The 27,032-nt window shown below is 39.3% G+C and overlaps 1 protein-coding gene across 5 annotated transcripts in view; it reads left to right on the top strand.

Annotated features, from left to right (window-relative positions):
• The window catches only part of COL6A5 (collagen type VI alpha 5 chain), a 130,548-nt gene that overhangs the window by 95,475 nt on the left and 8,041 nt on the right, over nucleotides 1–27,032 (top strand). For all 5 annotated transcript variants that reach the window (XM_057316005.1, XM_057316004.1, XM_057316007.1 and 2 more), the window contains exons 33-40: nucleotides 1,209–1,693; nucleotides 4,269–4,362; nucleotides 4,909–5,568; nucleotides 8,224–8,311; nucleotides 10,507–10,715; nucleotides 22,093–22,782; nucleotides 24,165–24,261; nucleotides 24,975–25,216. In XM_057316005.1, the coding sequence (XP_057171988.1) occupies nucleotides 1,209–1,693; nucleotides 4,269–4,362; nucleotides 4,909–5,568; nucleotides 8,224–8,311; nucleotides 10,507–10,715; nucleotides 22,093–22,782; nucleotides 24,165–24,261; nucleotides 24,975–25,216 (2,565 nt within the window). The remainder of the gene's footprint in view (nucleotides 1–1,208; nucleotides 1,694–4,268; nucleotides 4,363–4,908; nucleotides 5,569–8,223; nucleotides 8,312–10,506; nucleotides 10,716–22,092; nucleotides 22,783–24,164; nucleotides 24,262–24,974; nucleotides 25,217–27,032) is intronic.

Genomic DNA, 27,032 nt, shown 5'->3' with positions numbered 1-27,032 from the left:
TGCTTTCTGGGAGAATCTGTGACAATAGGTCAGTCTTGAAGAGGCTTTCCTACCACTTCTTTAATAATTTTTAGTATTAGGGCTAAGAAGGGAAGAATTCTTAATTTTTCATGTTTTATTGCTCATTATTAGCTTTGATGTTTTTTCTTAGCTATAAAATTCCTTGATTCAAAACATCTCTGAATCAACCCTTCGACTCCTATTCTATTACTGAGAACAGTGGGGTGCGGTATGGGTTATGTGCTTGGGGAGTTAACCAGTTTGAAGATAGTAGAGCAGCCTATGTAGATGAGGGTGTTTGTTTTTTAAATAATCCCCTTTTCTCTTCCTGTGTTCAGACTTCAATAGCACCTTGAAAAGTTAGGTTTGATACGTAGGGGCGATTCCCTGTGAGATTCCTAAAGTTCAATCATCAGAAGATTATTAGCATTGAGTTGGAAATTGCAAACAGCCCCATTTTTATAACAGCTCATTGCAAGCCTGCTGTGGTCCTGCTGCTCCCTTCCTCCAGCCACCCTTGCTTTCATTCAAAAGCTAGTTCCGTGAGGGCCCTGGGGGCCCCTCTCTTGGGAAACGGCCTCTTTGTCCTCCAAATAATAGTCACTCTGTACCTTCCCGTGGAGCAGTCCTCTCCAGGATAGATTCCTTGAGAGCAGGCTTGAATTTGGGTCATCTTTGCATGTATCTCGGCGTCTGTCACCCAGCATGCTACTCAGTGAAAACTTATTGCATAAGTAGATGAAAATCTTCCAACTGACTATAGTTATTAGTAGATCATTTCTGAAGATTTTTGAAGACAGTAAGCTTTCGAAACCCTCAAAGCTATTGTTTTCTTTTATTCATTTTTTAAAAAATTTACTTAGAGTAAAATTCATTTTTTTGTGTGAGTTCCATTTCAACACTGCATAGATTCATGTAACCACCACCACGATCAGGATTCGGAACTGCTCTGTCAACCCAGATACTCCCGTCAATTTCTTTTTAAATAGCAGGCTGATTGAGGGCTGCGAAGTCTGAGTATTATGCCACTGCATATGAATGCTCTAGACCCATATGACACCTTCACACGAACAAAGAGTTACTTGTTCTGGAGCTGGAGGCAACACGCTAGCCCTTGGTGTGAACCAGCTGCACCCCTGGAGTAAAAGGAATGGGAAGGACTTTTGATCAGCAAAATAACTTCATACTTCTGCTTTTCATGTTTGCAGGAACGTGTCCAGTGTACCCAACAGAGCTGGTATTTGCCCTGGACCAGTCCTACGGTATCTCCGAACAGAGATTTAATGAAATGAGGGAAATCGTCACATCCATTGTCAATGACCTTAACATCAAGGAAAGTAACTGCCCGGTGGGAGCGCGAGTTGTTGTAGTTTCCTATGACTCAGGCACGAGCTACCTCATCCGCAGGTCGGACTACCGTAACAAGAAGCAGCTCCTCCAGCTTATTTCCCAAATAAAATACCGACCCCCCACAGAAGCCCGAGATGTTGGTAATGCAATGAGGTTTGTGGCCCGGAACGTTTTCAAGCGGACATACGCAGGAGCCAACGTGAGGAAAGTCGCTGTGTTCTTCAGCAATGGACAAGCAGCCAGTCGGTCATCCATCATCACCGCCACCATGGAGTTCAGTGCCCTAGACATCAGTCCGGCAGTCTTTGCTCTTAACGAAAGGATTTTCCTTGAGGCTTTTGAGGTAAGAACTTCCCTTGGCAACTTCTGCCTGTATAACATAGAAAGACAGGGATAGTGGGGAGTAAGGTAGGGAGTCGGATACGTGGTCTCTTTTTTCCTGCAATTTTCCCAGCTGTATTGTTGCCAGGGTCCGTGAAATCCAGTGTCTAATAACAGTGGTAGTCAGTCACACAGCAGCCACATTTGCTCAGCTCCAGCTGTGCGCCAGGCTCCGTCCCTAGAACTTTACATACGTACTCACAACCCTCTGAAGTGAATGTTGTTATCTCCATTTAAAAATGAGGAAACTGAGGCCCAGAGAGTTTGAGTGACTTCTCCAATTCTGTACAGCTAATAAATGGCTAAATCAAAATCCCAGCTAAGGTTCGTCTGATAGAAGGGGCCGTGAATATGGTGTTCTACCAGCCCCTGCAGATCAGCTGTTCCTCACATCTGTCAGCTGCTTTTGCTGTATCTCATCGACTAGCTGGTCTTAACTTCTGATAGATGAAGTTTAGGGGATCTTTGAACCTCTAAAGTTGTGTAAAACATTTAATGGTAACGAACATATGAACCCAAGAGAGATTTGGATCGACAGATTCTTATGGGAATCTATGTTTCTTCCTCTCCCCCCAAAACTGAAGAATTTCTCCATCTACTGTTCTACCGTTTAGATTGTCCATGAACTACATGCTCCTAGAGCTGGGTGAAGCCATGGTGTCATCAAGAGGTCTAGATATATACACAATACCTATATTTCTACTGTAAAAAGAAAAAGAAGCCCTCTATAACACAAAGAGAATCAATCTGCTCATGACACATCCAAGTAGTTTTGGGGAATAGGAACCACAGAGAGCCACAATAGAAACTGACAAAAAGGATTGTAGGAAATCAAAGTTTTCTCTAGAAAAATGATTACCTCCCAACATACTAGATTATTTACTTATTTGTTATTTTATGGTATATGTCCTCACTGCACTAGACTGTAAGGTGGGGATTTTATCTGCTTTGTTCGTTTCTGTATCCCCAGCACCTAGAATACTACCTATAACATTATTGGCATTCAATAAGTATTTACTGAATGAATGAATGAATGAATGAAGAGCATATGGTTTATTCTTAAGAATAAACTTCCTTGATTTACCAAGGCAGTATTTCGTCTTTCCATGGGGGACAAACAAGGTCAAATGCAAAATAATACCCAAAGCATCCAATTTTCATAAACAAAATAGTAGGGAATGTGGTAAATACTTTCTGATTATAAGACTGGAATAATTATAAGTATTTTCAAATGCTCACTCAACACTTTATAGAAAAACAGGGTACAGCTTTTCTAACCCTTTACTTTCCCAAGGGAGAAGGGAAAAAGCGTGAATATTCATGTGGATTGAGAGATACTTCGTCACCACCTGGGAATGATGGGTTTCTTTCCTGGTAGTGAAAGTGTCTGCCTTCCATGGTGCCTCAAAGAGATTAAATGCCCAATATATAGCTGTTGACTCCCTGAATGAATGAGTGAACTAGAGAATGAATGAATGCTATATATTGCCCATTTCAGTAAGTATTAAAGCAAGAAAAGCGATCAAGAGAGACAAAATCAGGCCATGTACTACCAAGAATTTTGAATAGACATAGTGTCTTTTGTCTACTATCTTTGGAAATACACTTTTAAATTAGAATTTGTGATTGAGGAAGTCCACTTGACATCTGAAAGGTGTACTTTCTTCTAAACAGTGTTGTTTGGGTGGAAATAGTTAAGATCACTGCTTAAAGAGGCCAAGGGAAACTTGTATGTAGATAAAATTTTTGCAGGATCCGACTTCAGAAGCTGAGGTGTGGTTGATAATCAGCTGGTGCATAATCAGAAGCATATGGGGGCCCCTGGCTGGCTCAGTCGGTACAGCATGAGACTCTTGATCTTGGGGTTGTGAGTGTGAGCCCCACATGGGGTACTTAAAAATAAAATCTTAAAAAAGAAGCATGTAAAATTTAATGAAGAATTTCAGATTTGGAAATAAGTGTGAGATTTTAATGCTTGCCCTGGTGAGTGAATTTGATGGTTATCGTGTGGTGTTTTTCTCATCATAAAATAAAGATGCTGATACCTGCCTTACATACTTCTTGGTGTTGTTTAGAGTAAAAGGGGGATGGTGTGTGTGTGTGTGTGTGTGTGTGTGTGTGTGTGTGTGTGTGAGAGAGAGAGAGAGAGAGAGAGAGAAGATGTACTGAATAGAGCAAAAGGCTATAATGCAAGATAATGGTGATTAGTTAGGTTTTTTTTTTTTTTTAAGATTTTATTTATTTATTTGACAGAGAGAGAGAGACAGCCAGCGAGAGAGGGAACACAAGCAGGGGGAGAGGGAACAGGGAGTGGGAGAGGAAGAAGCAGGCTCCCAGTGGAGGAGCCTGATGTGGGGCTCAATCCCAGAATGCCTGGGATCACGCCCTGAGCCAAAGGCAGACGCTTAATGACTGAGCCACCCAGGCGCCCCTAGATAGGGGTTTTTCAAACTAATCCTTAAAGTGAGCCCACAATGGCTTCCTGATAATGGTTGAAGAAAATGAGCAAAACAGCATATACTTGTTTTTCATTACAGTTTGACAACACTGGAACATTTCAGGTGATCCCAGTTTCTCCAAATGGAGAGTATGAGCCATTAGAAAAATTTCAACACTGTACACTTTGCTATGGTAAGACCCATGAGAATGTATTGTGCAGAAACAAATGCCTTCTGGGGGAGTTGTTAAATCTGGCTTTATCATATATTTCTAGTTTCGAATATAGATTCTATTTTAAGTTTTCCAGTCTTCTAACACCATACATATGGGTTTCAATCTCTGTAATATTTAGAGCTTCCAGAGAATGTTAAAATTGGTTTAGAATACTATCCCAATTGATGTGGCTTTTCTTTGGGGACAGTTTGGTAGTATGTATCAAAAATCTCTAAGATATTGAAAATATTTTCTAAATGAGTTTAGACATGACTTGCAGACTTCAAGTATACATGCTACCTTCATCTGCTTTCAACAAAGACCTTCCCAAATTGCATTCTAGTGGCTACAGAAATATTGGGACCTTGAAAATTCTTCATTAATTTAATTAATGTGAGATTAAAGAGGTATTGATCAGATAATTAATTCTTGGTAATCAGTCACTGAATCACTTGAAAAAGGTCTCAGACAACAGTGTCTTGTTGTGCAGACCTTGAACCAATCATGAATCTCTCTGTGTTTCAGATAAATGTTTTCCAAATGAGTGCATCAAAGAGATCTTTTTACCTGAAGATGCATACATGGATGTAGCCTTCCTCTTAGACAATTCTCAGACTATAGCAAATGATGAGTTTAAGGCTGTGAAAACCTTGGTGAGCTCTATGATCGACAACTTCAAAATTGCATCAGACCCTGGAATCTCAAACTTTGGCGATAGGATTGCCCTGTTGAGCTATTCTCCTTGGGATAGATCTAGGAAAAAGAAGGGTGTGGTAAAAACAGAGTTTGGATTTACAACTTTCAACGACGGAGTCCTAATGAAGAGGCACATCCAGTCTTCCCTCCGACAGTTAGAAGGAGAAACCACAATTGGCCATACCCTACTGTGGGTTGTGGAGAACCTCTTCCCACAAACACCGAACTTGAGAAAACACAAAGTCCTTTTTGTGATCTCAGCTGGAGAATATCATGAGAGAAAGGAATTCTTGAAGAAGGTGGCTCTGAGGGCCAAATGTCAAGGCTATGTCATAGTTGTGATTTCCCTGGGCTCTACGTATAAGGAGGACATGGAGGAGTTAGCCAGCTACCCACTTGATCACCATCTGATACAGCTTGGGAGAATTCATAAACCAGATCTGGATTATATTACGAAGTTTATAAGGCCATTTGTTTACTCAGTCAGACGTAAGTCCTTATTTTGTTTTTCTTCTTTAACAAATTAGTGTTTGTTAATAGTACTGATACCCTAACACATCTTTGAATCTATAGCTAACCCAAATATACAAATCAGATGGTGAGATGGGAACAGGGGTGGGATACATCCTGCTTATACTTTGTTTTTACCTTGGTCATGATGTGGTGAGATCTTTTTCATGATAGAATGTCTTTTACGTAACATCTCAGCACTAAAAGCACGGAGCGATTGGAGGTCTCTGGAGCCAGACCTTCTAAACCTAAGGAAGTTTTAGCAATCCTTCGATGAGCATTTACATAAAAGTTTGCCCTACTGCATCTAGTTTATTTTCAACCGTGGCACACCCTGGAGACCTGTATGAAGGTTTAAAGACGGCACAGTCCTGTGCTGTTCCCGAAGAGTGTAAGCATACAAATCACATAGGAATCTTGTTAAAACACAAGTCCTGGTTCAGTGTGTATAGGGTGGAGCCTGAGATTCTGTATTTCTAACCGTCTCCCCAGTGATGTCAGTGGTTCTGGTCCAAGAATGACACTTTACCTAGGGAGGCTCAAGGCCAATGCCCTACAAAATGTCACCCATTGGGTAATAGCTACAAACTGATCTGCAAGAGAGAAATACAGAAATTGAGAATAGGCACCTGCAAAGTTTTAAAGCGATTTGATATTGCCACAGCATACAAGCTCATGGACGGTGTACTCTGTCCCGTATAACAAGACAGAAACCACAGTGTCAGTCTGCAAAGGATTAGGAATAAAAATACCTTCCCCTGGTTTGAGAAAGTCTCTAGAGCAATGGTTCTTGACTGGGGGTGATTCTGTCCCCCCAGACATTTGGAAATGTCTGGAGATACTTTTTTTTTGTCAAAAATGAGGGAAAGAGAGAGGATACTAGTATCTCATACGTAGAGACCAGAGATGCTGCTAAAAAAAAATAAATAAAAAGAAAAAAAAGAAAAAGAAAGAAATGATACAGCTCAAATTGTCAATAGCACTGAAATTGAGAAACCCTGCCTCTAGGGCACCCCACAGAATCAAGGCTGAACCCGTTCTTTCTTTCTGGGACTCTACCAGGTTTAGACCTAGATTCTGTTGGAACCAATCCCACCACCTTTTAAATTCCAAAGCTGCCCTGGTACTCAAGGGATCTCCAGCAGTGCATCGTGACAGTATCTCGAGAGTTCGCTCTCCATTGCAGACAGAGCTCCACCTCTTTGCTATAACTCATATTTGATTGCAGAATCCAGTAACTTCCCCCTTGGGAATATCATGTTATTTCTTTAACTCCAAATGCCTTCAATTGTTTGATACATCATTTTATTATGTAAAAAGAAAGAAAAAGTGCTTCCAATTAAACGTTGATACCAACTTGTCTATTAGAGTTTTGTGTTTTATAGTAATTGAAAGAGCTCTTTTAGACAGACTGGCAGAAGTCATTCTTGTGCATGCGCGAACAGGGAATATGTGTGACGCAGACCGGTGGGGGTGTTCCTAGCGCTACCTCACATTCAAAACTGGACTCCTGGGAGCTATTTCTTGACTCCGGTTCACTGAGATCTATCTTGTTCAATGCAGTGTTGTTCTTTATGTCATCAATATTGATGGCGACACAGCACTTTTAAAAGACGATAAAACAATTCAAAGCTGATCTTGCTGGGCTCTCACGTTAGGCTTTTCAATGATTAGAGCTAGCTTACTTTTGATTGCCACTTGAACAATGTTGGTAAAAGCATCCAGTTCAGTGCCTACCCATAACTACTTGGTTCGTAGGGGTTAAAAGACCCCTCTTCTAATACTTCAGGGAATTGTTCGTAAACTACTGACCCTCATTCTACAAGTTTTGGCGCCGGCATGTTTGCTGTTCCCACGTGCACAGGCAACGCCACCGGTATCACAGTTCCCGCCTTACTAAGGGCAGTGGGCAGATGCAATTGATTAGAAGACTTACTCTCATTTCAGAGAAATGGGGACACGATGCTCATCTTAGAACTAGAGAAGTACAATTGTTGCAGAACCATAAATATTCTCTGAGATATTTTCATGGAATTGTGGAGCATTCTGTGGCCAAAAGCCTCCTTTAACTAAAAACTATTTTCCTGAATGAGGAAAATTAATGATATACTTTTCGATACAGAACAACAGTGGGAAGGGAATAATGGGACATATTATTTAGGTCAGTAAGCTAAAATCTTTTCTTTATTATTTTCTTCCTAGAAAATTGGTGTTAATGGGTACAGAAGCACAGAAATAGCAGCATGTAATAAAATGCTACCCTTTGTATGTTTGATCCATTAGCATTAATCCGAGTGAAAAGCTTGACAGATTCAGAACAAAATTTCCCTTAGATTCTGTTAGCCTGAGCATGTGAAAATCATGTATTTCCACATCACAATTAACCTTTAAATGAACAATTTGAGGAGGTTTGTGTTCCATGAGCTTAGTAATTCTTTGGCTGCAAAACACTCTAAAATCAAGTTTTGAATGCTGTTTCTGGTTGCTACTATTTTCTGTTTCCACCCCAGCCAAGATTTGCTGAAATATTTTAGTGACATTGATTGCTTCAAGAAGATTCCTTTTGGGATTCTTTTCCTTAACAAACATAATTTCTGATTTAAAAACCTAACTCTAACTTTGCTCTCTCCATAGGAGGATTCAATGAGTACCCACCCCCAGTGCTTGAGAATGACTGTAGACTCATCTCAAGAGGAGAGGCTTATCAAAATAGTGATCCCCTGTGAGTTAGAAATCTCTTCTATTTACAAGCGACTGTTAATTGACTCATGGGTGTATAACTGCTGATGGCAGGGTATTAGGGTGAGGAAGCTAATAAGGTCTCTGAAGTAAAGCCTTCCCATGTATTCCATTTTCTGTAGCAGAAGCTATGCAGCACAGATGCTTTCTGGATTGATGTTTCTGTAACATCCTCATGAGCTGTATTACAATTTTGCCTTTCAGTTTACAGTTTCCTGAGAAATTCCCACATTGAAATCTACCCCAGAATAGAGCCCACAATATAGCCTTAGCCACCCTGACCTCACTTCCCATCTCTCCCCAGCATCAACGCTGAGTTCTGGCCACACTGGACTCTTATCCGCCTTGTGTGAATGGTTGCTTCACCCTCCTGGGTCTTGGGTCACACGGCTTGGAACTCTGTCCCTTCCAGTGAAAGCTTACCCATCGTCCATGGCCCTGATGGAAGCTGTCTCCTGTTTGAAGCCCATGTTTACTTTCAAAATCCTTACTTTCTTGTCCCTTCTTATACTTCTGTGGAGGCAGTTATCACAGTTTATCCCAATGTCTTGTCTCACTGAAGTCTGGGGTTACATACAATTCATTGTTTCATCCCCCCAAAAGATAGCATTAAAGACCCCACCATGTAATCGCACGTGTAAGTATTTTTCTTAAAATCGTGTCCTAAGTAACAATATAAATAATTAATCTGAATAAATCTTGAACCTAGAATGAGTGGCCCGTTTGGTTTCTCTCTGCTTCTCTGTATTTCACCAAGCTTGGATCCCTAACTGCAGCCTTGCCAAAGCCCAGATTTAAGCCTGTAATTACTTTTTCCTCTCAGATTGCAATTAAGCAAAGAGCTTCTCAGAATAGATAAGGTCTCTTACATCCAGAAGCACAAGGACAAGATGAAGCGTGCTCAGAATTCATGCAAGTACACAGTCCTGTAATGTCAGATTTCGTTCCCTTGGTAGTTTAGCAAGGACGTGTCCAGCAGGCACCACCTGAAGAACAATATGGCACTGATGTCATGTGAAGCAGTATTTCCCAGCGTGGAACAAGTCATAAATTCATTTAAAGGCAAATCAGTTCTTACAAAACTGTGGACAAAATATTATAATGTTATTCAGACATGTACAAACATAAATCTAGCTGCAAATACTATGTTTATAGTTCTTGTGCAACTATCAGACTAAAATAAATGCACATCGAACCCAAGCAAACTCAGTAAAACACAAATTTAAAATGCTCATTTAATATAATGGATGATTCTGTTTTGCCAAAATAGAATTCCTGAACACTGAAAAAAATATGGTACACATTGGTAAGAAAATGTAAAATCTGACGCGTGTTGCAGAGGTATGCCTGCTTTCAGCTTGCCCGCCCTGCTGCATGATGCCTTAATTCCTCACCGCTGTCTTCCCTGTACTATTGCAGAATCGTCATTCATATTGTGTGTCATCATACCATTTGGCTTTACCTTGGTGTGAACGTATTATTCATGTATTATATCTGACTTTTTCCATTTTCTCATTAACTCCCAGCAGTTCAAGTAATATTGCCGCGTGCCAAACACTAGTATCAAATGCCAATGCGAACATGGACACTGAAATTACTTCATGGTGCATAAATAGAATAGAAATAAGAATCAACTTACATTGAATATGTTTTCTAGCATCATCTAAATAAAAACACTTTCTCAAATTATCACAGAGAATTCTTAAACTCCTAAGAATATAAATGTAGACACCATTTTAAGAGATCTAATGTCAGAAAGAAAGTTTTGTATAGTCTTCTTCTCAGAGCAGTTTCCGATTTCTGTTTTCTCTGTTTTCTGTGGGGAGTGACATCAATCTGGGAGATTGTATGGTTGTTCCAAAAAACCTATGATCGAGTTTCTTGTCATGTATCTAAAACTCTGTGACAAATCAGGCTCAGTTTATTCCAAGGTAATAGTTATTAGGCTATACGCAGATGAGGGAAAAGGAAGGATAAATGGGAATTGTTTATTTATCAGTTTATTCTTTTTAATAATAATAAACCTTAATGCATAATTTTATTGAAACAAATTTATTTGTTTACCACTTGTTTTTCTCCTAAGAAATGATTAAGTAACTATATCAAATTGTTGAGATATTTTATTTGCATTCCCCAAACTACAAAAATTCATCTAAAACTTTTGTTTCTTTCTGCTAGGCTTACTCCTGAGCCACATGAGATTTCTTCAGGAGAGAACAGCTTCATTGGCCAGGAATTAAGTGCAGGGAAAGACTCGTCCTTCCTGTGGGAGGACAATGGAAGTGCCCATTTGGTTTACGTACCAAGCCGCGTACTTACACCACAAGAATTAACGATCACATATGCACAAGATTGGGATTCTGAAGAAATTGCAAGTTTAACTTCTGGTAAGGAAATGAAAAGTTATGATGGAATTTTTAAATAATGGGGTCCTCGTCTTTTAATACTAGCAGAGAATCAAGTAAATGAAGGCTGTTCTCTAAGGCAACTTTTTTCAAGTTCAAGATGGTAGCTGCAACCACTGCTTTAGTTGAAAATGAAGGTTTACATGGTGACAGGCACCACTGAGAAGACCACTGATACGAGCTTTAAGAAATGTCCCTGATGTTCTCACCAAGCTTAAGATTTCTCTAGAAGGTTTGTGTGATGTAGGGGGAGACAATACAGAGAACATTGGAGCAAAGGAAGGATTAAAATCACTTTAAAAGCCGGCTGAGCCAGTGCCTCGGACTCTGTGATTCCATGAGAAGTATAGTATTTTTGAAGTATTTGGAAATGATAGAGCATAGACTGTCCCTCTGCCTGCTCTATATATTTGGTGGCAAAGCAAGAATACCTTCTGGCAGGATTCAATAGTTTCAGACAAATCAGATACATAGAATTTTTGTCTGTGTTTTCGTTAAAAGAAGGGACATTCTAAACAGACTTCAACCATTTCCAGCTATGCATGTAGAGGCTTCCAAAATGCTCATTTGGCCAGAATACCAGCATTGAAAGCATTATGCAAGTTTAAAAGAAAAAGGGGCCAATTTCATGCCAGTTATTCCTAAGAATGAATCACATTCATTCTCAGTAACTTCCTTGGATTAATACCTTTTCTTTTCCTTGGGATCGACACTCACATCCCCACACTGTCCCCCATCTATGAAACATAAATATTTGCACTTTACCTTTAAAACAACTGACTTTCCTTTTCAAAGCTAGAATTAATAATCGAAAAGTCAATCATTAGTTGAAAAATCATGGTTTTTTTTGTTAAAAAAGACGTAATGCAATAAAATGAAATGTCTGTAGTACCATGCATGACATCAAGGCATTCAACTCTGTGTATTTTTTAGTTAAACAATTTTTGTTATCATGTAGACATAGCTTAAAGAAGAGAATAAGATATTTCTTCTTTTTAATGGATACAATTAATTTTGGGTGTTCATTTCAATGATCTGGTACAGGAATTTATTATGGTTTGGTTTAAAAAGAAAAACAACGTTGTTTGGCAGGGTTAGAATACCAAATTATCAATTGTGATCATTTTGTTAGAGGTAAGCATTCTAAAATCTAATAACTCAGAAATGTGTATCTTTTCAGGAAAAGACAGATATGACTGGATATTTAAGAAAAAAAAGAAAAAGAGTTCATCTCTGTTGCCACTTTTAAGAACCATTGTTCAGTCATAACAGAAAGACTGTTTTCACTTGGTTTACCAGATGTTGGGGAATCAAGATACTTGTAGCCAGTGGAAGGTTCATTTTGGCCAAAGAAATCATTGTACATGGCTCTACTAGGAAAAAATGTAGATTATTAGTTGCCCCTCCCCACTTCATTTCTCCTGCTGTGGATTGAAGTGTGCTGGGAATTCTGTGGAGGATTATGTCATGCTGTGGTAGCCTGCAAACAGTGTGAGTCTCAGACCTAAGGATAATAGATATTTTTTATCCTCTAAAATAAATCTGAGTTTCAGATTATAAGTGCTGTCTAGGGATTTTGTGCTATTCCTTCCTTCCTTTCTTTTATCATCTTTAGCCAGTTGCCAAAACCTACTGAGAACTTTCTATATAATGTGCCGTCCTCATGGAGAGTACATTGTGGTTCAGATATTTTATTCAGTTGCTAAGAGATGAACTTTGGTTGCTTCCAGATGTATTGCACAAATAGAAGGTTGATAACTTGCATAAGCTCCTCCATATGCTGTGCTTGTTACCCATTTGTAATGTGATCCTTATGGCTGAGGGCTGATCTTTCTATCCTTGAACTGAGAGTCTTGGGGGGAAAGTCTGGAATCTGAACCATTTAAGAAACGGATAGTTTCCAGAGTCCTCTGGGCTGGTAATGAGCTGTGTATCTTCCAAGACAAGCATAATCACTATCTCTCTACCTGTGCCTCTCCCTCTGCTTCTTACTACCTGCTCTGATTTCCAAGTTCATCTTCGATTCCGTCACCTTCCCTGGCCCTCTCCAATCCTTATAGCAGCTGCAGGACAGTCTGTATTGGAATCACCTGGAAGTCCTTCATAAGCACAAATTGCTAAGCCCTCCTCAGAATTACTGCTTCATATTTAGGGGTGTGAGTGGCAAGGAAAAGGCTAGAAACTTTAAAACCAATATAGGTGATTTTTGTATGTCCAAAAGGTTGAGATCCACTATCCCAGGGATTCACAAAGTGTGGTCCCAGCATCAGCAGCACAAACAGCACCAGCAGAACTTGAGAACTCATTAGAAATGGGGCTTCTCAGCACTCATCCCAGACCTACCAAGTCAGAAACTCTGACTGGGGCTGGGGCTCAGCAATCTGAGTTTTAACAAGTAGCGCAGGTGCTCTAATACAGGCTGTGTTTTAAGAACCACTGCTCATCCCACCACTTTGGCATGCCGGATTTGCTCTGCGTTGTCAATGGAGCTGAAAGCAGTTGAGTACCTAGTACCACAGAACAGAAGTGGGAATTCCTGTTTCCAAAGGATTCCAGGTAAACTGCATTATAATTTTATTTTACTCATCTAAAACCACTGAACAGTCATGCTTCCCTCCATTCAACATCTTAAAAAAAATAAAAAACCACAAAACACTTTTCAAGATCTACATATATAATGTAGAGATAATATCATGCATTTTGATCACAACATGTACAATATAAAAATTCTTTGGGAAATTCAGTCCTTCTTAATTACTTACCAATGGAATACACACAGTTCTTTGAATTATGTAATGAAAAATGGGTGGTTTAATTCTAAGTAAGTTGCAACTGTTGACCCAGCGGCAAGCCTAGCACTTTCATCAAAGACACTAGGTTAACCAATATTTAAGATATAGTTAGTTGATTTTCAAGATTAAAGGACAGGATAATTTGTAATGAAATGTTAAATACCAAACCAAACTCAGCCTGAGGCTCACTCATAGCTTTACGGGGTCTCAGGCCATAGGATAGCATCAACTAATGTTCATTTCAATGAATTTCACTGAGAAATGAGAAGTAACACTTCTCCCTTTCAACTAGCCTGGAATTATGCTTTGGGGAATTTACAAAGCCTCTGTTTTACATTTTTAATTTTTCTAACTTTACTCTGATTCTGATCTACAAATCAGCTTTTTTTAAAATAAGACTTATGTCTTAAAAAAAATTGTCTTTTGACTTTGACTCAATCACAGGGTATTAGAGTTGGAAAGGTATTTGGTGATCACCTCTTGCAAACTCACCTGGGGGTGATTACACTCTACCCACCTTGGGAGACATATTGCAATGTCTGGAGACAGTTCTTGTTGTCACACGTGGAAGGTGCTACTGGCATCTAATGGACAGAGGCCACCGATGCGGCTAAATACCCTACAATGCCCAGGACCTTCCCCTCATAATGAAGAATTATCCAGTCAAACTGTCAATAGTGGGAGAAACCATGTTTTAGAAGAGACTTCATACCCTCAAGGTCATTCAGGAAGATTCAGAACAGGGACTCACAATTCCTACACCCTGTCCACTGTTTCCCCGTTATACTCTCAAGAGTCTGCTAAGTTTTAAATAATTATCAAAGTACTATCATATCATATAAAATTTGAATACAAAGAATCTTAAATAATTTAGCAAAAGCTATTTGTAGTGTGCGATATATTATTTGGTTTTTCCATAGGCCTATAGGTTTACAGCATTTCATTCAATTGGATATCCTGCTTTTCACATCATATTATGTCATATGTTTTACACATTGCTGCAGGCTTCATACTGATTTTCTGTATCTCATAATGTTACTTTCAATGAATGGATTTATTTATCTTGTTGAACACTTAGCTTGTTTCTAATTTTTGCTGTCATGTATTGAACTTGAATATACTATCTTGACTTCTGCTAAATTTAAATCTGTACTGGACTTAAATGCAGCAGAATTGGCTTCTGAGTCACTCATGGAACACCAGCTGAGTGCCCGACTTTCATTTCAGTATACTTTCTAAAGAGGAGGTCAGTAATAAAATTGTGGTCATATCTGAATTTTAATGACATGTTTCATGAACTCTTTAGGAAATTTCAACCATCTTGATGTTCTTTGGGGAATCAACTGAGTTTCCTGATCATTTTAAACTATAGACTGAGGTTGTTGCATTTACTTTTGCTTGGGAACTTATTATATTGTTATTAGAGTTTTGGTTGTCTTCCATGAAGGTTTAGCATGTGGACAAAACTAATGCAAACTGATTGTTCAGGCTATGTGGACTATTTGAATTCAAATGTACACTGAGGTTGTTTCTGTATGTCTCATGCAATCATTTATTGCAAGGAATAAAGCAATGTTTTAGAATACTAGTGACTTTTTTTTTTAAGGTGGACCCCTTTCTTATGGAATAAAACTTGGATACCTGAAGTAGTAATTGGGTGATAGTGGTGGTTGTAGAGGGGGTTGTGATGACAGTGGTAGCACTGGTTGCAGTGGTAGTGAAGACAGTGGTGGTGAAAGTGTTTGCTGTTGCTGATGGTGGTGGGATAGGTGGGTGACAGAGATGTTGATGGCAGCGAGATTGTTGATGGTGGACATGGAGGTAGGGTTATGAGAGTGGGGTGGTGATGATGGTGGTGGTGATACTGGTAGTGGTGGGGAGGTGATGATGGTGGGAGCAGTGGTGGAGGTGTGAGGGTGGGATGGTAGTAGTGGGGGTGGTTGAGGTGAAGGTGACAGTGACAGCCCCCATTGAGGGCTTACCATATGAAGCACTAGGCATTAATGTGGACTTTCCATGACTATTCAGATGTCCTTTCGTGTAGCAAATATGTATTGGCTCCTGTTGTGAGTTAAGCCCTGGGCTAGTCTCTTTGGGGGCTTAGAGTGTTGTTTTTTTTTTTTTTTTTTAAGACTCAGAGGCCCTGTCTTCAAGGAGCTTGTGGTCTGACAGAGTATATTCTGTGTGTACAAAAAAAAAAAAATGCATAACACAAGTCAGAAAGCATTCAGTTTAATTAAAAGTACAGATGGAATGCTTTGGGAGCCAATATTTATTCCCTGCAGTACAATTCTCAAAGCACCGCATGCACTGTCTCACTTGATTGAACAATGTATGAGGAATAATCATAACCACAGAAGCTACTGCTTACTTAGCACAACTCTATGCCAGCCACAATGCTAAGCACTTTATACACATGATTTCATTTAATCTTTACCAAAAAGTCTATCATTATCATTATGATGATTACATTTTTATTGCTTTAATATTTTATTTATTTATTTAGAGCATGCACATGCAAGCAGGGGGAGGGGAAAAGGGAGAGGGAGAGAAAGCATCTCAAGCAACCTCCTTGCTGAGTGCAGAGCACGACATGGGGCTTGATCTCACGACCCTGAGATCATGACCTGAGCCAAAATCTAAAGCCAGACACTTAACTCTCTGAGCCACCCAGGCGCCCCTACATTTTGTATTTTACAGATGAAGACACTGATGCAAATGTTAAGAGCTTCAAGGACTTAGCTTTAAGTGTCAGAGTTGGGACTCAAACCCATGCCCACTAACTTTTAACTATGTATGCCATCTTGCCTGGTGATGGCATTGTCTGCATTTACAGATGAGGAAATAAATCCAATTGCCAGATTTGAGAATAAGTTCAATCACATCATCATTTGGGAGAATTATTTTTGAATAATTTCAGTAGTACAATTTTATTTCAAAAATTTAATTTCATTAAAAAAATTCCTGTTTATAAACTCATCCAGAGGCTATAATGCTAGAATAAATTGGCTTTATAAACTGCTTATAAATTCATCCAGAAGCCAGAGCACAAAATAACACCATAAAGACCAAATACTAGATTTGGGTGGTTTGGGTCTAAATAATTCCTAAGGCACGTGTCACTTTTTCTCAGTATGCTGGTAGCTTCTGCAGACTTGTTTCAGAGTGTGAAGTAGACTGCAAGAGTGAGTCTTGCAGACTAAGTGCCACCTAGAAAAGTCTAGGTTAAGAAAAATATTTAAGTCTTTGGGGGAAGAGGATGAAATCTATTTTAAGACAGTCACTTCTACTTGTTCAGGCAAATGGGGGAAAGAGGACCTCATACAATAAAAGAAGGGAATTTTAAATGTACCTGTATTTCCCTTCAGTATAAAATTCTTGTGCCTCCCTCCCTTGCTGCCCCAGCTTAAAGCCTGGCCAGTGACCTCAGCAGAAGGAGGGAGGACAAGCCTGGGATGGAGAGATACATAAATTATTGCCAACTCCTCTGTAGTTAAACATCACAAATACAACAGAATGAGCTTTCTCATTTCGGAGAGCATGCGCACATATCTGCGTGTGCAAGTTGTCTTCCACTAATAGCAGTTGACTGTGCATTTTTTTTTTCTTATGGAAAGTCTCATTTGTGAAATATAGTAACATGGGCAGGATTTTCAGATGTCTGGGACCTTTCTATTTAGCTCCGTCTAAAAATTATATTTGTGGAGTACTTAGGATATGTTAGGCACTGTGCAAACTCTATTTGATTCTCTAAAAAATCTTGTAAGGTTATAGTTTATTATTACTGTTTTTTCATAATGAAACTAAAGTGTGGAGGGATTCAGCATTGCAGAGGTAACAAATGGCAGAGACAGGACTCAAACATACACCAAAGGTTCTGCTCATAACCTCTGCTCTACAATGCCTAGAGAAGAAAAAAATCACAAATTTTATTTAATTCATATTGTTACCTACTTTTGGAAGAAAACTTCTTCTGGTGGCTTCTCTCAGAAGGAATAGAAATTGACCAAGAACCTCATTTTTCACACCAGGTCCCAGGGCCTTTGGTGAAGTGGTTAATATGTCCCTCAATGTGTCTGCTCTACCCTCATACCTGAGGACCAGTTCTTCTGAAGGAGTCACATGAGTGAGGCTCACATCCTTCCCCTACCACTTAGAAGCTGTCATTTCTTGGCCAAGTAATTTACTCTCTCCAAGCTTCTATTTGCTCACCTGTAAAGGTGGAATGATGATAATTCCACCGTCACAGTGCCCTATGGAAGGTTAAATGAGAGAGGACACGTACAGAGCTGAGCATAAGACCTGAAGTGAACTGAATGCTCAATCAAATACTCAGACGGTGGAAAAGCAGGAAAGAAAACATTGCCAGCCTCGTGGGAAGTCTTAAAAAACAAGGTTGATTTAATCTACAGTTCATGTGGATAGAAATATCTATGTAAGATAGCCTCAGTTGTACATGTGGCTTGCCTGCGAAGAACACATGGCTAATTTTGGCCCCTGGACAAATTCCAAAGCAGATGACTGGATAACTCATGCATATCTTGAGGTTTCCCACAAATGCCATGAAAGGCAGTATAGCTACTTCACAGCATACTTAATCCCAGTCCAAATGGCTCAGGTCCTGTAGATTCTCCCTTCTGTCTAAGTTCCCTTTCCACCCCCACTTCTCCCTAAAGTTACTGGAGCACACATGGTGTTGTGGCTTAAATGTTGGCCAAAGTTAGGCTAATCTCTGAGGCCGCTTCCCTGGAAATCTAGCTGGATCCCTCATTCCTTCCAAGCCTCCTCCACAATAAAGTGAGCCAGCCCTTCCTTTGCCATTCTGAGGAAATTCTTCCATAGACTTGAAGACGGGAATTTGGCTCTGTGACATTTCCAGAAAATACACAGCATTGCTATGAGCTATGGATATATTGTATCCACACTCCTGCCAGGTTTTCTTGAGAGAAAATATTTTTTGAAAGCCCACTCTCCATAAGTAAGATGAATTTCGACTCAAAGTAGAATAATCATACTTCATGTTTGACTAATTGTAGTGTTTTTGAACCATAAGCATCTACGTTTAGCTTCTTGATTTTCATGCTAATCCTGTAAGTAGGAGAGGGCCTATTTTTACAGATTTTGTGGGCGAAAGTAGGCCTCCTTAGAAAATAATTCTGCTGGGTACTTTGGAAAAGGATGGAGATTTTGCTCAATTATAAAGAGAAAATTGGGGAAAAGCGGTAATCTTTTTGATATGGGCATGCATGAAAAAATATTTCACTAACATAAGTCAATCCTCCTTTTGTATCAGAATGTTTATGAAATACTTTTCCTCATGTTTTAACAAAGTGTGTTGATAGGTCTTTTTAAAGAAGCCAAAACGCTGTAGTTGGAAAACAGAGATCCTGATGACAAAGCAGGTGGTAGTTAGTCATCTCCAGGATTGTAAACTTCAACATGACAGAAATGTCCATTTAACTGACCTTCACAACCTAATACACTCTAACCAAGAACTCTAGAAGTGTTTTTGATGGTGATGTTTTAGGGCTAAAATATATGTTACATAGCAGTCACAGCAAGGAAGAATGTGGAATAAATGCTTTTGTCTGCACTTCCAATTTCACATTTAATAGTTTAATCAGGGGCTTTTACCTTGATAAACAATTCTAAGAATTTAAAACTAGGTTCCTAGTGGGGAATAGGAAGCCCACAAATTTCATACCTGCTTGTGAAATGCAAAATCCTCTTCAGTTACTACAAATGTATTGATAAAGGAAGAATCTGGTACATAAATGATGAGTTCCTAGTCCTTTTGTGAGAAGGAAGAGAACATAGGAACATCTCAAACAAAATGGCCAGTTCTCACCTATTAGGTATATATTTATATCTCTACACACAAACACACATGAAACAATAGTTTTCAAGACAACGGACATCAGGAAATGAAAGACTGATCCCTGAGAGACAAAAACAAATGAAGCAAACCCTATGATTGCTCCAGCTTACTGTCATGGGGCAGGAAGGAAGAATTGGGGTGGAGCCCAATGCGCTCTTGAGATGAGGAGACAGAGTTGAGAACCCAGGGAGACCAAGGTGGTAAGAGTTCCCAGGACAAAATACCAGAGAGGAGAGCACTACACAGAGAGAGAGCCCTAGAAATCCGCAAAGCGTCCCTTCAATTATTCAGCAGAGTGGTGAGGGCACATGCATGTGATGAAATGCCCTGAGTCTGGGGGAAGAACCATCAGAAAAGATGACAGAATAGTGCCAGTTGCTCATAGAGGGCCAGGAACAGTGCCTTTTCCTGCCAGAAAGCCTGGAAAAACTCATAATTCATAGAGTATTGGAAAGAAAACTCAGGGAGGTCTTGTCTCAGTAGTGGGGAATAATTAGCCTTAAATTAAGCACTGCTCTTGACTAGCCAAACAAATCAAAATAGCATGACCCAAAATGATCAAATAGTTTACATGTAACATGAATATTTGTAGGAATACTCAAGTATTTCACATCCAAAAAGGAAAAATTTCACAATATTTGGAACAAAAATAAGCATGAAAACATGACCATAATCAAGAGCATAATCACTCTAAAACAAACCAGAACTGACACAGATGTTAGAATTAGCAAAGATATTAAAACAGTTATTATAACTATAACTCATGTATGAAAAATTAAGTAGAGACATGGAAGATATAAAAAAGAGATCTCAATAGAATTTGTAGAGATAAAAGTTGCAATGTCTAGGATGAACAAAATACTGGATGGGATTAATACCAAATTAGATTTGGTATAAGAAAAAATCAGTGAACTTGAAGATGTAGTAATGGAATTATCCAAAATAAAACTCAGGGAGAAAAAAGATTTTTTTAAAAATGAAAAGAGCAACAGAGTTCCAATACCCTCTCTCAATACTTGATAGAATATCAGCAGGAAGTCAAGAGTCTTGAGCCACACTAACAACTAACCTTACCTAATGGATATTTATAGAACACTCCACACAACAACAGAATATGTATTCTTTTCAATACACATGAAACACTTAACCAATACAGACCATATTATGGGCCATAAAGCAATTCTCAAAATTTTAAGAGCTTGAAGTCACACCAACTGTGTGTGGAAGGAACTTTCCAGCTCATTCTTTAAGGCCAGATTACCATGATAGCAAAACCAGACAAAGCCTTTACATGAAAGTGAAACTCCAATATTTCTCATAAACATAGCTGCAAAAATTTTAAACAAAATTTTAAGTAAATCAAATCCAATAATATTAGCTTGATTGTCATAACCATTATACGAGGTGTAGTGATATCAAAACAGCGCATTGTACACCTTACAATTTTTTTATTTTTATTTGTCAAAAAAAATTCAACAATAGATAAAGAAAGATTATGTGGAGGTTACCCTAGAAATTCAGAGTTATTTGAGCTACAAACATTTAATGGAGCGTCTGCCCTGTTAATAACATTTTCCATGGTGTTGTTTTTGGCATTCTATTTTATTCTTAGGCTTTTATGGCATTAACACAGGTTAATTGATTCATTTGTGAGTATTGTGAGGAGTAAATAAAGTAATAAATAAAAAGCATGAATAATGGAGTTGAGCACAAATGGGGATCAATAAATTTTTGCCAATTAGAAATCTACTTCTTGCTTGATTAGGTTTGTAGATACACTTCTTTCATAGAAAAAAGAACATTGGCCACCTACTTCCTGTCTTTCTGAGCTGGCATTTCCTGTTGTGGCTTCACCGACCAATCACCATCCACTTGATTGTGGACATGGCTTTATGATCCCTTCGGCTTAGAGCAGTGCTACTTGATGTTCTGATCTACAGCAAGATAAGACATCAGCATCAGAATGCAAATCAAGGCACTGTTTCCTTCACTGAGAAAGTCTTGCTACAAAAAAAAAAAAATAGCTGAACTGAACAGTGTGCTCAGTAATGTAGATGACTTAAAACATGGTGTAAGCTCCTTGTTTTGTCCTGGGCCGGTAAACAGTTTGCAGACTGGCACTTTAAGTACCAACATCTTAGAGTATTTAAGGTCTTACACAGAGTTTGGATTCTAATGTCAGCATTTATACTTGCTCTCATGACATCACACTACGGTACATATTTTGAACATGTGTATAAAGGTATATGTGTTTGTGACATCAATAAATATGACTTTGACATATATACTTTTCGGGTCACTGCATAATAATTAGATCTCATGCAAATATGTACTTCAGATTTTGTAATCATGTGGAGTACACTAAAAATAGTTATATGTTTCTCATCTTACATATGAAAATAGCTAGAGGATCAATCAGTACTTTGACAAAGATCTGAGATAGGCTAGCAAATACGTTTCTTTTCACGTGACAGCACCTGTTGAGTCCCAGTGGTTTTCCACGCAGTGCATGGAGATATATTTGGAGAATGCATCTGGGAACAAGTACTGTAATTGATTTATGATGTCTGCCATGGCTATGGGAATAAAGCACGGCAAAGTCCCATGATTAGTGCATTGGTCATCCTTAGCTAGGAGTTCCAAGGTTAGCCTTCTACTAAAAAGAGTGACTTGAGCTATTCTATTGCAGGACATGAAAACCATGGCAGAAAAGAAGAACCAGGTCTTACTAATGAACCTGGAGATACCTCTCTTCAAGAATATTACATGGATGTGGCTTTCCTCATAGATGCCTCCCAAAGAATAGGAAATGATGAGTTTAAGGAAGTGAAAGCTTTTCTAATCTCAGTGCTTGATTATTTTCACATTGCCCCAGACCCACTGACCTCCATGTTAGGAGACAGAGTGGCAGTCCTGAGCTATTCTCCTCCAGGCTATATGCCCAACAGTGAAGAATGCCCCGTCTACCTGGAATTTGATTTGGTTACTTATAACAGTATACACCAAATGAAACATCATCTCCAAGACTCTTTTCAACAGCTCAATGGAGATGTTTTTATTGGCCATGCCCTGCAGTGGACAATTGAAAATGTGTTTGTAGGAACCCCCAACCTGAGGAAAAACAAAGTTATCTTTGTTATATCTGCTGGCGAAACCAACCCCTTAGACAAGGAAGTCTTAAGAAATGTAGCTCTGAGAGCCAAGTGTCAGGGCTACTCCATATTTGTGTTTTCCTTTGGTCCTATACACAATGACAAGGAATTGGAAGAATTAGCCAGCCACCCACTGGATCATCACTTAGTCCAGCTTGGCCGAACCCACAAGCCAGATTTGAACTATATCACCAAGTTTGTCAAGCCATTTGTTCACTTAATCAGACGTAAGTCATTAAACCTTTTCTCTTCTATTGCTTTTGCAGTAGATTTAATGTCTCAGTGTACAGTCTACCGGTTGACTTAGTAATGACTCCTTACTTCAATGGAGAGTGATATAGTCTAACATGTGAGTAGGAGGCAGTGAGAAAACCAGAGAAAACTATCAGGTTTTGTTGACCTTGAACATTCCTGCTGCACTGTCAAGGTCTTTGCCAGAAAACCCCATGTATGTAAAAAGTGTTTTTTAACCCTTATCTGTTTACTATGTACTTGGTACATAGTACCGTTAAATGGATTATATCATCTTTAAGTGGATTACATCATTTAATCCTCAGTGCTCTCAAAGGAAAGTACTAGTCTTTCCATTTTACAAGTGAGAAAACTAAGGTTCAGAGACATTAAATAAATTGCTCAAAAGCTTACAGTTTAGTAGTTGGCAAATTCTAGGCTCAGCCCCATGCATTCTGACCCCAGAGCTGTGCTCCTATTCTTTAAACTATATTTCAATTCCTATACCCTTAAGCAAGTACACTGCTGTATCAGTAATATCCCACTACCATCATCCTCCATCTACTCCAAGGACTTCTGTTTTATCTTTCATTGTAAATTACCTTTGGTTATGATCTTAATTCTTTTGAGCCATGGGCACGAATCTCTTCTAGAGCCTGTGTCCCAGACATTTGGCTCAGGCATAACCAAGCAGGGTCTTAAGGGTGTCTTTTTATAGTGGGGCTTTGAGAGTGACTGCCCCAGCCTCTGTCCCTGAGTTGCAATTTTAGACAATAGGTATAGTAATATACGTAAGAGCTTGTGGCATCAAGCAAATCCTGGCCTGTGCTGGGACTAGGAGTGAGGCAGAGGCCACATTGAATAGTCATCTGCAGCTCCTGCGAGTTTACCAGAGAATAAGGAGATGCAGATTTGCTGCCACTCACAAAGCCCCAGGGCTCATGTAACCCTCAAGAATCTTGGAATTCAGGATTTATATGTATCGTAGCAGGCTCGTCACTTGCAAAAAAAAAATTATGTCTTCTTCCAACCCTAACATAAATAGGGCAGACAATTTCAGTAACTCAATGTGTCTTCTGGAAAGGTCTTCCTTTTAGAGGAAGAGAAATAGGTGTTAGAAGGGATTGAGAGGTGTCCTTGAATTGTATCACAAGACTGTGACATATAGAGCTTGAGAATTTTTGACTCGATCACTGATGTAGCTCACTGACTTTTGCCTATGAGGTATTGCAAATGTCAGAGGGTGCCTACTTTGCCAAGTACCTTATACAATTAATTTGCTCTTGAAGACACCTCCAACCACAGGAAAAGATGAACTGACTTTGGGCGATAGAATAGAAGGGTAAAATTTAGATTAACCAGCCCACTCTTTCTCCAGGTGCCATCAACAAATATCCCCCTGCAGATCTGAGACCCAAGTGTGTTAACATCACCTCTCCCAACCCAGAGAACGTTGGCTCAGGAAACAATGTATTGTGAGTTGGCAAATTCAGTTTGGGTAATACTACAGCTGGAAACAGTCTCTACAAAAATAATTTGAAATAAATGGTGCTTTAGTTTTCAGGATGCAAGTTTGATTGGGATGTAGGTGTGTGTGTGTGTGTGTGTGTGTGTGTGTGTGTGTGTTTGTGTGAAATACTCCTGATTTATGATGACTGCACAGATCCGGAGTTAATAGCAGATAAACTATGACCCATATTAGAAAGAACCATGTTTCCATTTCTATTGCTTTTATGAAAAAAAAAAGCCTCTTTGTAATACCTTACAAAACACCGCTCTAATATTGGGTACTGCCAAAACAAAAAACTTATAACATCAAATGTTAGGTATAACAATTTTAGAGCAGAAGAAAAACAAAAAGAAAAAATTGCAAAAGCAACCAAAACACGCACCATTTAAAAAACAGAACCCATGTGAGAACTGGTAGGAAGGATTCTTTTATGTTTGATTTTGCAAAGTACAACGCTAAGTACTCAATAAAAATTCAGTGGTGAAAATAAGATTGCTTTGGAGTCTGAAACCACTGATACAAATTTGCCCCTGAGTCAGATTCCATCCACAAACTACATTCGGACTATTCCAATCACGTGCATAAAATTATTGCTGTTCTATATCTGCCTGTATTTACATTTAATTCTGCAAGGGGTTCGGCTAACGTGTTTTTCATCTCTTTTCTCTGTCACCTCAGCCTTATTCCTGAGGTATATAAAATAGAGACAGGAAACAGTGAGCTGTTTGATGAATTTGGTTCCCAGGAGCAGCATTCCCTTGTATTAGGGAACAATCCTAGTAATGGTTCTGAGACTACTACTGATTTGATCCAGAAGTTATACATGCTCTTTTCAACCGGAGAACTGGTGATGAACGATAAGGAAGAGACACATTCAGAAGAAATGCCAGCTCTAGCAGATGGTAAACTAGATAAAAAAGGTAACCTGGGGTACAATGGAATTAAAGACCCTGAAGTACCTTTGTTTAGATTTTCCCCTGGTGGAAGATGAGCAAGGATGAGCAAGGAGAACTCACTGGGACAGGTAGAAATGACAGGATGGAGGTGCCTATCATCTAAGGCTGCAAGGAGTTCCCAAATGAGGAGACAAACGTGATAAAACTCCAGAAAGGCAAAAAAGGGAGTCAATGGTATTGACAAAACCAGAACCGGAAGTAAATATGGATGTTTGGTGTGGGGTCAGGGAATGGAGACAGGAGAGAGATGAGAACAAGGACCACACAGGTCCTGAGTGAGCAAGCAGAGCCCTGCATGCTGCAAAATGCAGGGGGGGAGGAGCTATGCAACAAGTCTTCAGTGTTTGAGGGTCTGCCTTATCCCTTAGCAACCCAGGCTTTCCTGCTCTGAGATGTGGGCTTCTAGCCAGTGCCTGGAATGGACAAGGCTGCTGTGGTTTTGAGACTTCTTTGGAGGCTGAGGGCAGCTTCTTAGGCAATGTGAGGAGATGGTTCTGGATCTACAGCTAAAGGGAAAATGGAGGATGGAGGATAGGAAGCTATAGTAGGCTCTAGAACAGCTATTCACAATTTTTGCTGCGTATCAAAACTATAGGGGAAATTGTTTTAAAATAAATATTCTTGGGTATCTACTAAAGCTGAAAGCGTACATATACTATGACTAGCAACTTTAATGTATATGCCCAACAGAAAAATATATATTCACCAAAAGTCATGTACTAGAATGTTCATAACAGTGCTATTTGTAGTAACCCCAAAGTGGAAACAAAAATGCCGAACAGCAGGTATACAGCAGGTATAAATACATTTTGGCATGATTATATAATTAAATACCATGTATGTATGCAGTATATATGCACAATGCTGTGTAAGTGTGTAATATATGTCAACACTTCATATATACATCTGCACTATATGTATTAGATATGGGCATAATTGTAGTATAGCTACTATATAGATATTGAACTAAATTAGCAAAATGATGGAAAATAAGAGAGATGAGGTTAGAGGAAATATAGAAAAATATAGAAAGGGGAGAGAAGTGTAAGAAAAAGAAAATCAAATATAAATACAATGAAATATCTGGTTGCAATCAAGATGGACTAAACCCATACTGCCTCTCTCTCCCACTGATTACAGCTGAGAACTCTGGAGAAAACACAAAAAGCAACCACCCGAGATCTCTGAAAGGTCACAAAAAGCAGAAATATTGTGAAGTTTCCCATTTTCTTCTCTGTTTTCTTTTGTGGCTTTGTGCTGAGGGCAGACCCCAGTCCTGGAACTGTGTAATGGCAGTGGGGCAGGAGGCTAAAACTCAGTAGAAACCCTGTATTTCTGGGCAGAAGAAGTAGGAAAATGGGCCCTTGTTTGTCAGAGGTGGTGGAAGAAATCCCCACTTTCCCTCTCTTTCCTCTCATGGTTGTTTTTTTTTTTTTTAATTTTTAAAAAAATTTTATTTATTTATTTGACAGAAAGCAAGAAAGCCCACAAGCAGGGGGAGAGGCAGAGGAAGAGGGAGAAGTAATGTTCCCACTGAGCAGGGAGCCTGATGCGGGGTTCAATCCTAGGACCCCAAGATCATGACCTAAGCCAAAGGCAGATGCTTAACCAACCGAGCCACCCAGGCACCCCTCTTCTCACTCTTTTGCCCACTGTTTTGCTCTGAAGGCAGGCATAGTTTGGAGCTGAGTGGAAGGCTAGCTAGTTAAAATTAAAGAGAAACCCTGTTTTTTCTGGCCAGAGGACATAAGAAGAGAGGGCCTGTTGGCCAGCATGTGGG

The sequence above is a fragment of the Ursus arctos genome, unplaced genomic scaffold, assembly GCF_023065955.2.
Source record: "Ursus arctos isolate Adak ecotype North America unplaced genomic scaffold, UrsArc2.0 scaffold_20, whole genome shotgun sequence".
NCBI lineage: Eukaryota > Metazoa > Chordata > Mammalia > Carnivora > Ursidae > Ursus > Ursus arctos.
This window is presented reverse-complemented; position numbering and strand designations above follow the sequence as displayed.